Source organism: Pristiophorus japonicus, unplaced genomic scaffold, assembly GCF_044704955.1.
Source record: "Pristiophorus japonicus isolate sPriJap1 unplaced genomic scaffold, sPriJap1.hap1 HAP1_SCAFFOLD_144, whole genome shotgun sequence".
Lineage (NCBI taxonomy): Eukaryota > Metazoa > Chordata > Chondrichthyes > Pristiophoridae > Pristiophorus > Pristiophorus japonicus.
In genome coordinates, this window is record NW_027251113.1 from 513,666 (window position 1) to 528,105 (window position 14,440).

General features: G+C 54.3%; 1 protein-coding gene across 3 annotated transcripts in view; it reads left to right on the forward strand.

The window, feature by feature from the left end:
* ncapd2 (non-SMC condensin I complex, subunit D2) overlaps positions 1 to 14,440 on the forward strand; it is a 69,026-nt gene that overhangs the window by 43,098 nt on the left and 11,488 nt on the right. For all 3 annotated transcript variants that reach the window (XM_070870469.1, XM_070870470.1, XM_070870471.1), the window contains exons 18-24: positions 1,667 to 1,751; positions 1,874 to 2,077; positions 3,359 to 3,543; positions 6,470 to 6,578; positions 7,744 to 7,867; positions 12,181 to 12,336; positions 12,919 to 13,096. In XM_070870469.1, coding sequence (XP_070726570.1) covers positions 1,667 to 1,751; positions 1,874 to 2,077; positions 3,359 to 3,543; positions 6,470 to 6,578; positions 7,744 to 7,867; positions 12,181 to 12,336; positions 12,919 to 13,096 — 1,041 coding nt within the window. The remainder of the gene's footprint in view (positions 1 to 1,666; positions 1,752 to 1,873; positions 2,078 to 3,358; positions 3,544 to 6,469; positions 6,579 to 7,743; positions 7,868 to 12,180; positions 12,337 to 12,918; positions 13,097 to 14,440) is intronic.

Here is a 14,440-nt window from a genome sequence, read left to right on the forward strand (position 1 = left end):
GATAGGGAGAGGTGTAGGTGCTGGAGGAGGTTAGAGATAGGGAGAGGTGTAGGGGCTGGAGGAGGTTAGAGATAGGGAGAGGTGTAGGGGCTGGAGGTTAGAGATGGGGAGGGGCGAGGGCCATGGAGGGATTTGTAAACGGATGAGAATTTTGAAATCGAAGTGTTGCTAAACAGGAAGCTAATGTAGGTGAGCGAGCACAGAGGGTCTCGGAGGAGGTTACAAGGATAGGGAATGTGTGTTTTTTTTTACTCGGGATGGTTCATTTACCATGATGCTTTGCTTCTCAGCCTCCCTCCATTTTAAAACCCATTATATGTTATACGGCCATTTTCTATCATTTATTCGTGAGTTTTACATAGTCAATTAATATAAAGGAAGTTACAAACTTAAAGGTTATTCATTCATTAAAGGCGTGTAAAATAAGCTACTTAATTCTAACTTCTAATGTGTCGTCACCATCATAGGCAGTCCCTCAGAATCGAGGAAGACTTGCTTCCACTCTTAAAATGAGTCCTTATGTGGCTGAACAGTCCAATACGAGAGCCACAGTCCCTGTCACGGATGGGACAGATAGTCGTTGAAGGAAAGATGGGTGGGACTGGTTTGCCGCACGCTCCTTCCGCTGCCTGCGCTTGCTTTCTGCACGCTCTCGGCGATGAGACTCGAGGTGCTCAACACCCTCCCGGATGCACTTTCTTCAGTTAGGGCGGTCTTTGGCCAGGGACTCTCAGGTGTCAGTGGGGATGTTGCATTTTATCAGGGAGGCTTTGAGGGTGTACTTGTAATGTTTCCTCTGCTCACTTTGGCTCGTTTGCCGTGAAGGAGTTCCGAGTAGAGTGCTTGCTTTGGGAGTCTCGTGTCTGGCCTGCGAACAATGTGGCCTGCCCAGCAGAGCTGGTCGAGTGTGGTCAGTGCTTCGATGCTGGGGATGTTGGCCTGGTCGAGGACGTTAACGGTGCGTCTGTCCTCCCGGGGGATTTGTAGGATCTTGCGGAGACATCGTTGGTGGTATTTCTCCAGCGACTTGAGGTGCCTACTGTACATGGTCCATGTCTCTGAGCCATACAGGAGGGCGGGTATCACTACAGCCCTGTAGACCATGAGCTTGATGGTAGATTTGAGGGCCTGGTCTTCAAACACTCTTTTCCTCAGGTGGCCGAAGGCTGCATTGGTGCACTGAAGGTGGTGTTGGATCTCGTCGCCAATGTCTGCTGTTGTTGATAGGAGGCTCCAGAGGTATGGGAAATGGTCCACGTTGTCCAGGGCCGTGCCTTGGATCTTGATGACTGGGGCCAGTGCTGTGCGGCGAGGACAGGCTGGTGGAGGACCTTCGTCTTACGGATGTTTAGCGTAAGGCCCGTGCTTTCGTACGTATCAGTAAATACGTCGACTGACTTGGGGTTCAGCCTCTGAATGTGCACAGACGCAGGTGCCGTCCGCGTACTGTAGCTCGACAACAGAGGTTGGGGTGGTCTTGGACCTGGCCTGGAGGCGGTGAAGGTTGAACAGGTTCCCACTGGTTCTGTAGTTTAGTTCCACTCCAGCGGGGAGCTTGTTGACTGTGAGGTGGAGCACGGCAGCGAGGAAGATTGAGCAGAGGGTTGGGGCGATGACACAGCCCTGTTAATGGCTGATATCTCACACCGCGTTTGTTTTCTTCCAGGTGCCGCCAGGAGGGGGCGCCGCCCCTTTCCGCCTGCCCCGTGACCACCCGCTGTTTGCCCACCTCTCCGAAGCCGTGACCGAGGGTAAGCCCGGGGGAGGTGGGGGTTCCGGGGGGGTGGGGGGCGGGGGGAGAAACAGAGAAATGAGGCTTCCCCCCTCGCTCAGGTCACCACTTGATTGCTCTGCGTCTCTCTTGCTCTCTCAGGTTTTGCCTCGCCCAGCCCCCACTGGCGCCCGTTTGCCACAGCTGCCGTGGGCTTGATCTACCAGCTGGCCGAGACCCCTGACCGGCTGTGCTGTGACCTCCTGCTCCGCTGTGCTGGCCTGCTGACTGACCACATCGCGCCCGGGGAGGACCGGGAGCAGGCGTTGACCAGTGGCCAATCGCCGGAGGGTTCAGAGGGCAAAGGTGAGGAAGTGCTTGGCGGTGGCGTGCTCTCAACCCCCCCCCCCCCCCAAAACAAGCCCGGGCATACTGTTTAGAACATAAGAAATAGGAGCAGGAGCAGGCCATACGGCCCCTCGAGCCTGCTCTGCCATTTAATATGATCGTGGCTGATCCGATCATGGACACAGCTCCACTTCCCTGCCCCTTATCGGTTAAGAAACTCTCTCTTTCTGTCTTAAATTTATTCAATGTCCCGGCTTCCACAGCTCTTTGAGGCAGCGAATTCCACAGATTTACAACCCTCAGAAGAAATTCCTCCTCATCTCAGTTTTAAATGGGCGGCTCCTTATTCTAAGACCATGCCCCCTAGTTCTAGTCTCTCCCATCAGTGGGAATATTCTCTCTGCATCCACCTTGTCGAGCCCCCTCATAATCTTATACGTTTCGATAAGATCACCTCTCATTCTTCTGAGTTCCAATGAGTAGAGGCCCAACCTCCTCAACCTTTCCTCATAAGTCAACCCCCTCATCCCCGGAATCAACCGAGTGAACCTTCTCTGAACTGCCTCCAAAGCAAAGTATATCCTTTTGTAAATATGGAAACCAAAACTGCACGCAGTACTCCAGGTGTGGCCTCACCAATACCCTGTATAACTGGAGCAAGATTTCCCTGCTTTGATACTCCATCCCCTTTGCAATAAAGGCCAAGATACCATTGGCCTTCCTGATCACTTGCTGTACCTGCATACTATCCTTTTGTGTTCCATGTACAAGTGCCCCCAGGTCCCGCTATACTGCAGCACTTTGCAATCTTTCTCCATTTAAATAATAACTTGCTCTTTGATTTTTTTTCTGCCAAAGTGCATGAACTCACACTTTTCTACATTATACTCCATCTGCTAAATTTTTGCCCACTCACTTAGCCTGTCTGTGTCCTTCTGCAGATTTTTTGTGTCCTCACACATTGCTTTTCCTCCCATCTTTGTATCGTCAGCAAACTTGGCTACGTTACACTCGGTCCCTTCTTCCAAGTCGTTAATATAGATTGTAAATAGTTGGGGTCCCAGCACTGATCCCTGCGGCACCCCACTAGTTACTGATTGCCAACCAGAAAATGAACCATTTGTCCCGACTCTCTCTTTTCTGTTAGTTAGCCAATCCTCTATCCATGCTAATATATTACCCCCAACCCAGTGAACATTTACCTTGTACAGTAACCTTTTATGTGGCACCTTGTCGAATGCTGGGAGAGTCTACCTGCTGAGAGGGGGAGTTTGATGTGTGTTTTCCCCTCCGCTGTAGACTGTGCGGACAGTGAGCCTGTACTGCCTGCCTACCTGTTGACCAACCTGGTCTCCCTGGCGGGACACGTGGGCCTCCAGCAGATGGTGCACTTGGAACGAGCAGTGGGGCCTGAACTGCATCGTCGCAGGATGTTCCGCGAGCAACGGGAGGCCAAGGAGAAGAGCAGGAAGGGGAAGGCCAAGGTGAGAGTTTCCCCCGTCCCTTGCCCAGGTTGCTGGGGTGGGACAGGTCCCCCCACCCCGACCACAGATGAGGCATTGTCTATGGGTCACGGACTGCTAACGGGGTGATGGTGTCGTGACTTCTGGATTTCGTCCGGTCTTACTGACTGGATCACATTCTCGCTCTCCACCTGACCCCCCCCCCCCCCAATCCCCCAGACCTGGATCACATTCTTCCCCGTACCCACTGTGCTCCCCGTACCCTTTCCCATTTCCTCCCCTCCCCCCTCCCGAGTTTCTGACGTCGTCTTTCCCCTCCCTCCCGCTCGCGCTCCCTCCCGCTCGCGCTCCCTCCCTTTCCCAGCTCTACCTCACCACCACTTCTCTCGATCCCTCTCCAGTCTCTAAATAAATTGTCAGATTGCTTGACCAACATCCAGTTCTGGATGAGCAGAAATTTTCTCCAACTGAATATTGGGGAGACTGAAGCCATTGTTTTCAGTCCCCACCACAAACTCTGTTCCCTCGTCACTGACTCCATCCCGCTGTCTGAGGCTGAACCAGACTGTTCACAACCTGGTTGTCAAATTTCACCCTGAAATGAGTTTCCGGCCACCAATCCACAGCATAACTAAAACCGCCTATTTCCAGCTCCGTAACATCGCCAGTCTCCACCCCTGCCTCAGCTCATCCGTTGCTGCAGCCCTCATCTGTGCCTTTGTTGCCTCCCAGGCTTGACTATTCCAACGCACTCCTGGCTGGCCTCCCATGTTCTACCCGACATAAACTCGAGGTGATCCAAAACTCGGCTGCCCCCGTGTCCTAACTCGCACCGAGTCCCACTCACCCATCACCCCCTGTGCTCACTGCCCCGTGTCCTAACTCGTACCGAGTCCCACTCACCCATCACCCCCTGTGCTCACTGACCCCGTGTCCTAACTCACACCGAGTCCCACTCACCCATCACCCCCTGTGCTCACTGCCCCCGTGTCCTAACTCTCACCCAGTCCCACTCACCCATCACCCCCTGTGCTCACTGACCCCGTGTCCTAACTCGCACCGAGTCCCACTCACCCACCTGTGCTCGCTGACCGACATTGGCCCCCGGTTAAGCAATGCCTCGATTTCAAACTTCTCATCCTTAATTTCGAATCTCTCCATGGCCCTCGCCACCTCCCTATCTCTGTAATCTCCAGCCCCTGCACCCCTCCCTATCTCTAATCTCCTCCAGCCCCACAACCCCCCCCCCCCCCGCCCCCGAGATCTCTGCGCTCCTTGAATTCTGCCCTCCTGACCATCCCTGATTATAATCGCTCCACCATCTGTTGCCTGGGCCCCAAGCTCTGGAACTCCCTCCCTAAACCTCTCCGCCTCTCGACCTCTCTCTCCTCCTTCGAGACGCTCCTTAAAACCCACCTCACCTGCGCTAATTTCTACTGATGCGGCTTGGTGTCAAATTCTTTATCTCCTAACACTCCTGTGAAGCGCCTTGGGACATTTCACTGTTAGAGGCGCTATATAAATACAGGTTGTTGGGGAACCGGAACCCTCCCCTCGACCCGGGTTCACATCTGGAGTGCGATGGAACACTCCCCTCTTGCCTGGATGAGTGCAGCTCCAACAACACTCGAAGCTTGACACCATCCAGGACTTGATGGGCACGTTGTCCACCACCTTCAGCACTCTCTTCCCTCCACCACCGGCGCCCCCTGACTGCAGTGTGCACCATCTACAAGATGCACTGCAGCAACTCGCCAAGGCTTCTTCGGCAGCACCTCCCCAAACCCGCCACCTCTACCCGCCTTGGAGGACCAGGGCAGCAGGCGCATGGGAACACCTCCACCTCCACGTTCCCCCTCCCAGTCACACACCATCCTGACTTGGAAATATATCGGCCGTTCCTTCCTCGTGGCTGGGTCACAATCCTGGAACTCTCTCCCTAACAGCACTGTGGGAGCACCTTCACCACACGGACTGCAGCGGTTCAAGATGGCGGCTCACCACCACCTTCACGAGGGGCAATTAGGGACGGGCAATAAATAACGGCCTTGCCAGCGACATCCACAGCCCAGGAACAAATTTTAAAAACCCTCTAACCCAATGGACCCATGGGGAAACGCCACCCCTCCCTCCTCATCATCATCATCATCATCATCATCGGCAGTCCCTCAGAATCGAGGAAGACTTGCTTCCACTCGTAACATGAGTTCTCAGGTGACTGAACAGCCCAATACGAGAGCCACAGTCCCTGTCACAGGTGGGACAGACAGTGGTTGAGGGAAGGGGAGGATGGGACTGGTTTGCCGCACGATCCTTCCGCTGCCTGCGCTTGCTTTCTGCACGCTCTCGGCGACGAGACTCGAGGTGCTCAGCGCCCTCCCGGATGCACTTCCTCCACTTAGGGGCGGACTGGTCTTTGGGCCCAGGGACTCCCAGGTGTCGGTGGGGATGTTGCACTTTATCAGGGAGGGGGGTGTCCCTTGTAACGTTTCCTCTGCCCACCTTTGGCTCGCTTGCCGTGAAAGAGTTCCGAGTAGAGCGCTTGCTTTGGGAGTGTCGTGTCCGGCATGCCGGGACCCATGTGGCCTGCCCAGCGGAGCTGATCGAGTGTGGTCAGTGCTTCAGTGCCCTCCCTCAGTCACCCATCAAATGACAATTGTGCCCACTTGCCCTGCACAGGATCCCTTGGCCCTTGCCCTGCACAGGATCCCTTGGCCCTCGCCCCCTTGCCCTGCACAGGATCCCTTGGCCCTCGCCCCCTTGCCCTGCACAGGATCCCTTAGCCCTTGCCCCTTGCCCCCTTGCCCTGCACAGGATCCCTCGCCCCCTTGCCCTGCACAGGACACCTTGGCCCTTGCCCCCTGCCCTGTGGGGTGACCGTCCCCACTTTAAGCCTGCTCACCCGAGAGGGATTTTTTTTTTTAACAGCTGTCTCTCAACCCCGCAGGACGCCAGCGCGAGCGCCATCGAGGATGAGCTGGGACTGGCGGAGGCCTCGGCCGAGGACACAGAGGCCGAGCTAGTCCGTAAGATCTGTGACGTGGAACTGCTGGATGGTGAGTTACCCCCTCGGGCTGTTGGGGGTGGGGGGGGGAATTAAACCTCAAAGCCTCCTTGGGGGGGGAAATGTAATATCCCCACCGACTCTTGGGAATCCCCGACTGCTCAAAGAGGAGGAGCATCTGGGAAGGCGCCGAACACCTTGAGTCACTTCGCCGGGAGCACGCGGAAGCCAAGTACAAACAGCGGAAGGAGCCCACGGTGACCCAAGCCCCCCACCCACCCATCCCTCCAACCACCATCTGCCCCACCTGTGACAGAGACTGTAGGTCCCGCATTGGTCTCATCCCTCACCTGGGAACTCGTATTAGTGTGCAAGCAAGTCCCTATCTACTCTGGGGGACTGCCTCAGAGGAAGGGTGCACGTGGGCTGTGGGAGGGGATTGAAGGGGTGGGGAGAGTGTACACGGGCTGTGGGAGGGGATTGAATGGGTAGGGAGAGTGTACACGGGCTGTGGGAGGGGATTGAATGGGTGGGGAGAGTGTACACGGACTGTGGGAGGGGATTGAATGGGTGGGGAGAGTGTACACGGGCTGTGGGAGGGGATTGAATGGGTAGGGAGAGTGTACACGGGCTGTGGGAGGGGATTGAATGGGTGGGGAGAGTGTACACGGGCTGTGGGAGGGGATTGAATGGGTGGGGAGAGTGTACACGGGCTGTGGGAGGGGATTGAATGGGTGGGGAGAGTCAGTGATAGGGGAGAGTGTACGTGGGCTATGGGAGGAGTCTGAGGAAGGGGAAGGGTCAGTGAGGGGCTTGACCCCATGAGGCTCGGTTATTTGAACGGTTGCAGACATGATGCGGGGTGGGGGGGAGTCTGGGACTGTGGGGGTGGGGGGGAGTCTGGGACTGTGGGGGGTGGCGGGGGGGAGTCTGGGACTGGGGGGGGGGGGCAGTCTGGGACTGGGGCGGGGGGGGAGTCTGGGACTGTGGGAGGGAGAGTCTGGGCGGAGCGGGGTGGGGGGGGGGGGTGAGTCTGGGACTGGGGGGTGAAGCGGGGGGGTTGGGAGTCTGGGGAGGAAGGGGAAGGGGCGGAGTGGGGGGGAGTCTGGGACTGTGGGCGGAGTGAGAGGTTTGGGGAGGAAGGGGAAGTGTCGTGAGGGGCTCTGTTATTTGAACGGTTACAGACGATGCTGTGTTTAACCTCCGTCTCCTCGCAGATGGCCAACTCCTCTCTGCCTTCGTGCCCTTGATTGTGAAGATCTGCAGTAACCCTGGCAAGTACAGAGACCCAGACCTGGCCTCTGCCTCCTGCCTCGCCCTCTGCAAGATGGCCATGGTCAGGTAAGGGAGCACCTCCCAGCCCCAACTCTGTCACAACAGCTAAATACTGCGCACGCTGGAATCTGAAATAAAAACACCAAAATGCTGGAAATCTCAGCGGGTCAGGCAGCATCTGTGGAAAGAGAAACCGAGTTAACATTTGGGGTCTGGGACTCTTCGTCTGAACTGGCGAATGTTGGGAAAGAACATTCTCAAGGAGCACGGTAAGGGGGAAGGGAGGAAAGAACAACAGGGAAGGTCTGTGATAGGGTGCAAGGCAGGAGAGATTCGAGAGACACAAGGGATAAGGGGCCGAATTGAAATGATAATGATCGAGGTTAGAAAAAGATGGGTCGAGATCGGGTGTGAATGGCAGGATAATTACCAGCTGCCATGGGAGACAAAGAGATAAATGACATAAAATCCTGGGGTGGGGACTTAAAAGGAGTAAAACGTGGGCAGACGTTATGGTCTGTAATTGTTCAACTCGATGTTGAGTCCAGAAGGCTGTACGGTGTGAAAGAGGAGGTGCTGTTCGTCGAGCTTGCGTTGAGCTTCATTGGAACAGTGTCGGAGGCCGAGGACACAGGTCAGAGTGGGAGTGGAGCGGGGAATTAAGGGGACAGGCCACCGGAAGCTCGGGGTCATGCTTACGGACTGCACGGAGGTGTCCTGCAAAGCGGTCAACCAATCTGCCCCCACTCTGAGTCTGGGGGGGGGAGAGAAATGGGGTGCCTGGGGGGGGGTGCGGTGTCGAGGGGGGAGGGGTGCGTGTGTCGGGTGGCGTGAGGATTTGGGGTTTGAATAGCGGGCACCAGATGGGATTGGCTCAGACACTGCCCATCAATAATGGTCCATTGTTCCTCATGATGAAGAAGAAAGCTGCGGACTGCAGGAAGGTATCGATGAACTGGTCAGGTGGGCAGAACAGTGGCAATTGCAGTTCAATCCCCAGAAGTGTGAGGTAATGCATTTGGGGAGGGCTAACAAGGCAAGGGAATACACGGTAAATGGTAGGATACTGAGAAGTGCAGAGGAACGAAGGGACCTTGGAGTGCAGGTCCACAGATCCCTGAAGGTAGCAAGCCAGGTAGATAAGGTGGTTAAGAAGGCATACGGGATACTCGCCTTTATTAGCCGAGGCTAAAACACTGGTTAGGTCGCAGTTGGAGTACTGCAAGCGGTTCTGGTCACCACATTACAGGAAGGGTGTGATTGCATTGGAGAGGGTACAGAGGAGATTTACCAGGATGTTGCACTAGAGAGGATACAGAGGAGATTTACCTGGATGTTGTACTGGAGAGGGTAGAGTAGATTTACCAGGATGTTGCCTGGACTGGAGAATTTTAGCGATGAGGAAAGATTGGATAGGCTGCGGTTGTTTCCCTTGGAACAGAGGAGGCTGAGGGGAGACCTGACTGAGGTGTATAAAATGATGAGTGGCCTGGATAGAGTGGATAGGACAGACCAGTTTCCCTGAGCAGAGGGGTCAACAACCAGGGGGCTTAGATTGAAAGTAATTGGGGGGGAGGTTTTGAGGGGAGAGGGTGGTGGGGGTCTGGGACGGAACTCGCTGCCTGAAAGGGCGGTAGAGGCAGAAACCCTCCCCACATTTGGCAGGCAGTGTACCTTGAAGTGCCGTAACCTACAGGGCTACGGACCGAGAACGGGAAAGTGGGATTAGGTCGGCCGGCGTGAGGCGGACACGATGGGCCGAAATGGCCTCCTTTCGTGCTGTGAATTTCTGTGATTCTAATGTGTATTGGATTGGATCAGAGATTAACCCACAGGCGAGGGGGGAGGGTGTGTCATGCTTGTGTAATGTGGGTGTGTGGTGTGTGCGTGCGTGGGGGGGGTGGGGTGGTGTGCGTAGAGGGGTGGGTGTGTAATGGGGAGTTGTGGCGTGTGCGTGTGTGTAGAGGGGGGTGGGGGGGTTGTGCGTGTCGATCGTGTAACGAAAGAGTGGGGTGGCTTGCTGTGGGGTGGGTGTGAACTCGATGTGTTTCTCTCGCTGGACCCGCCCAGAGGGCGGGGTGTGAGGTTAATGTCACGGTCGGAGGGCGGGGTGTGAGGTTAATGTCGGGGTCAGAGGGCGGGGTGTGAGGTTAATGTCACGGTCATAGAAACATAGAAACATAGAAAATAGGTGCAGGAGTAGGCCATTCGGCCCTTCTAGCCTGCACCGCCATTCAATGAGTTCATGGCTGAACATTCAACTTCAGTACCCCATTCCTGCTTTCTCGCCATACCCCTTGATCCCCCTAGCAGTAAGGACCTCATCTAACTCCTTTTTGAATATATTTAGTGAATTGGCCTCAACAACTTTCTGTGGTAGAGAATTCCACAGGTTCACCACTCTCTGGGTGAAGAAGTTCCTCCGCATCTCGGTCCTAAATGGCTTACCCCTTATCCTTAGACTGTGACCCCTGGTTCTGGACTTCCCCAACATTGGGAACATTCTTCCTGCATCTAACCTGTCTAACCCTGTCAGAATTTTATATGTTTCTATGAGGTCCCCTCTCATTCTTCTGAACTCCAGTGAATACAAGCCCAGTTGATCCAGTCTTTCTTGATAGGTCAGTCCCGCCATCCCGGGAATCAGTCTGGTGAACCTTCGCTGCACTCCCTCAATAGCAAGAATGTCCTTCCTCAGGTGAGGAGACCAAAACTGTACACAATACTCCAGGTGTGGCCTCACCAATGCCCTGTACAACTGTAGCAACACCTCCCTGCCCCTGTACTCAAATCCCCTTGCTGTGAAGGCCAACATGCCATTTGCTTTCTTAACCGCCTGCTGCACCTGCATGCCAACCTTCAATGACTGATGTACCATGACACCCAGGTCTCTTTGCACCTCCCCTTTTCCTAATCTGTCACCATTCAGATAATAGTCTGTCTCTCTGTTTTTACCACCAAAGTGGATAACCTCACATTTATCCACATTATACTTCATCTGCCATGCATTTGCCCACTCACCTAACCTATCCAAGTCGCTCTGCAGCCTCACAGCATCCTCCTCGCAGCTCACACTGCCACCCAACTTAGTGTCATCCGCAAATTTGGAGATACTACATTTAATCCCCTCATCTAAATCATTAATGTACAGTGTAAACAGCTGGGGCCCCAGCACAGAACCTTGCGGTACCCCACTAGTCACTGCCTGCCATTCTGAAAAGTACCCATTTACTCCTACTCTTTGCTTCCTGTCTGACAACCAGTTCTCAATCCATGTCAGTACACTACCCCCAATCCCATGTGCTCTAACTTTGCACATCAATCTCTTGTGTGGAACCTTGTCGAACGCCTTCTGAAAGTCCAAATATACCACATCAACTGGTTCTCCCTTATCCACTCTACTGGAAACATCCTCAAAAAATTCCAGAAGATTTGTCAAGCATGATTTCCCTTTCACAAATCCATGCTGACTTGGACCTATCATGTCACCTCTTTCCAAATGCACTGCTATGACATCCTTAATAATTGATTCCATCATTTTACCCACTACCGATGTCAGGCTGACCGGTCTATAATTCCCTGTTTTCTCTCTCCCTCCTTTTTTAAAAAGTGGGGTTACATTGGCTACCCTCCACTCCATAGGAACTGATCCAGAGTCAATGGAATGTTGGAAAATGACTGTCAACGCATCCACTATTTCCAAGGCCACCTCCTTAAGTACTCTGGGATGCAGTCCATCAGGCCCTGGGGATTTATCGGCCTTCAATCCCATCAATTTCCCCAACACAATTTCCCGGCTAATAAGGATTTCCCTCAGTTCCTCCTCCTTACTAGACCCCCCGACCCCTTTTATAACCGGAAGGTTGTTCGTGTCCTCCTTCGTGAATACCGAACCAAAGTACTTGTTCAATTGGTCCGCCATTTCTTTGTTCCCCGTTATGACTTCCCCTGATTCTGACTGCAGGGGTGTGAGGTTAATGTCACGGTCGGAGGGCGGGGTGTGAGGTTAATGTCACGGGCGGGGTGTGAGGTTAATGTAACGGTCGGAGGGCGGGGTGTGAGGTTAATGTAACGGTCGGAGGGCGGGGTGTGAGGTTAATGTAACGGTCGGAGGGCGGGGTGTGAGGTTAATGTCGGTCGGAGGGCGGGGTGTGAGGTTAATGTCGGGGTCGGAGGGCGGGGTGTGAGGTTAATGTCGGGGTCAGAGGGCGGGGTGTGAGGTTAATGTCGGTCGGAGGGCGGGGTGTGAGGTTAATGTCGGTCAGAGGGTGGGGTGTGAGGTTAATGTCGGTCAGAGGGTGGGGTGTGAGGTTAATGTAACGGTTGATCGCGGTGTTGAAGAACCACCTTCCCCTTCCCTTTCCCGTCTCCCTCCACAGCCACGATTTCTGCGAGCAGCATTTACGCCTCCTGTTTACGATGCTGGAGAAGTCTGCCCAGCCCAGCATCCGCTCCAACACTATGGTGGCCCTTGGTGATCTCTCCTTCCGCTTCCCCAACCTCATCGAGCCCTGGACCTCCCACCTGTACGCCAGGTAAGCTGCCTCACCTTATCCAGGGGCCCTCGGTCCGTTGTCCTGCTGTCCGGGCGGGCGGCTCTCAGACTGGCCCTGGGGAGGGTCTCCCAGACTGGCCCAGGGGAGCGGGTGTCAGTGAGGTATTTCCTCTGTTAATAACACAGGGTGCTGGGGGAGAGGGGTTACTGAGTGACAGTGTGAGGGAGCTGGATTAACATCAGTACAGGTACAGTCAGTAACACAGGGTGCTGGGGGAGAGGGGTTACTGAGTGACAGTGTGAGGGAACTGGATTAACATCAGTACAGGTACAGTCAGTAACACAGGGCGCTGGGGGAGAGGGGTTACTGAGTGACAGTGTGAGGGAGCTGGATTAACATCAGTACAGATACAGTCAGTAACACAGGGCGCTGGGGGAGAGGGGTTACTGAGTGACAGTGTGAGGGAACTGGATTAACATCAGTACAGGTACAGTCAGTAACACAGGGTGCTGGGGGAGAGGGGTTACTGAGTGACAGTGTGAGGGAGCTGGATTAACATGTCAGTGATGCGGTACCCCTCTGTTGCTGCGCCCCCCTCAAACTCCCCTCTCCCTTGCCCAGGTTGCGGGACAGTGCGCCCTGCGTGCGCCGTACGGCCCTGATCGTGATGACCCACCTGATCCTCAAGGACATGGTCAAGGTGAAAGGTCAGATTAGCGAAATGGCGGTCCTGGTCATCGATGAGGACGAGGGCATCGCCGTGTTGGCTCGTAGCTTCTTCAACGAGCTTTCGAACAAGGTACGTCCAGGCACGAGAGAGGGTGGGAGGGAGGGAGGGGCTGGGGCTGGTTAGGGTGGGCGGGGTACAGGAGTGATGCACACACTCCGAGCTAAGGGTGATCAGAACATAAGAATAAGGAGCAGGAGTCGGCCATGCGGCCCCTCGAGCCTGCTCCGCCATTTAACAAGACCACGGCTGATCATTGACTTCAACTCCATCTTCCCCGTCTGCTCCCCATATCCCTCGATTGCCCCAGACTCCAAAAATCCATCGATCTCAGCCTTGAATATATTCAGAGATTGAGCCTCCACAGCCCTCTGGGCCAGACAACCCCAAAGATTCACCACCCTCTGAGTGGAGAAATTCCTCCTTATCTCAGTCCTAAATGTCCGACCCCTTATCCTGCGACTGTGACACCCCTGGTTCTCGACTCCCCATCCCGGGGGAAACATCCTCCCCGCATCTACCCTGTCAATCCCCCTCAGCATCTTGTATGTTTCAATGAGATCACCTCTCATTCATAGAAACATAGAAAATAGGTGCAGGAGTAGGCCATTCAGACCTTCTAGCCTGCACCGCCATTCAATGAGTTCATGGCTGAACATGCAACTTCAGTACCCCATTCCTGCTTTCTCGCCATACCCTTTGATCCCCCGAGTAGTAAGGACTTCATCTAACTCCCTTTTGAATATACTTAGTGAATTGGCCTCAACTACTTTCTGTGGTAGAGAATTCCACAGGTTCACCACTCTCTGGGTGAAGAAGTTTCTCCTCATCTCTGTCCTAAATGGCTTACCCCTTATCCTTAGACTGTGACCCCTGGTTCTGGACTTCCCCAACATTGGGAACATTCTTCCTGCATCTAACCTGTCTAAACCCGTCAGAATTTTAAACGTTTCTATGAGGTCCCCTCTCATTCTTCTGAACTCCAGTGAATACAAGCCCAGTTGATCCAGTCTTTCTTGATAGGTCAGTCCCACCATCCCGGGAATCAGTCTGGTGAATCTTCGCTGCACTCCCTCAATAGCAAGAATGTCCTTCCTCAAGTTAGGAGACCAAAACTGTACACAATACTCCAGGTATGGCCTCACCAAGGCCCTGTACAACTGTAGCAACACCTCCCTGCCCCTGTACTCAAATCCCCTCGCTCTGAAGGCCAACATGCCATTTGCTTTCTTAACTGCCTGCTGTACCTGCATGGCCAACCTTCAATGACTGATGTACCATGACACCCAGGTCTCGTTGCACTTCCCCTTTTCCTAATCTGTCACCATTCAGATAATAGTCTGTCTCTCTGTTTTTACCACCTCACATTTCTCCACTTTGTACTTCATCTGCCATGCATTTGCCCACTCACCTAAC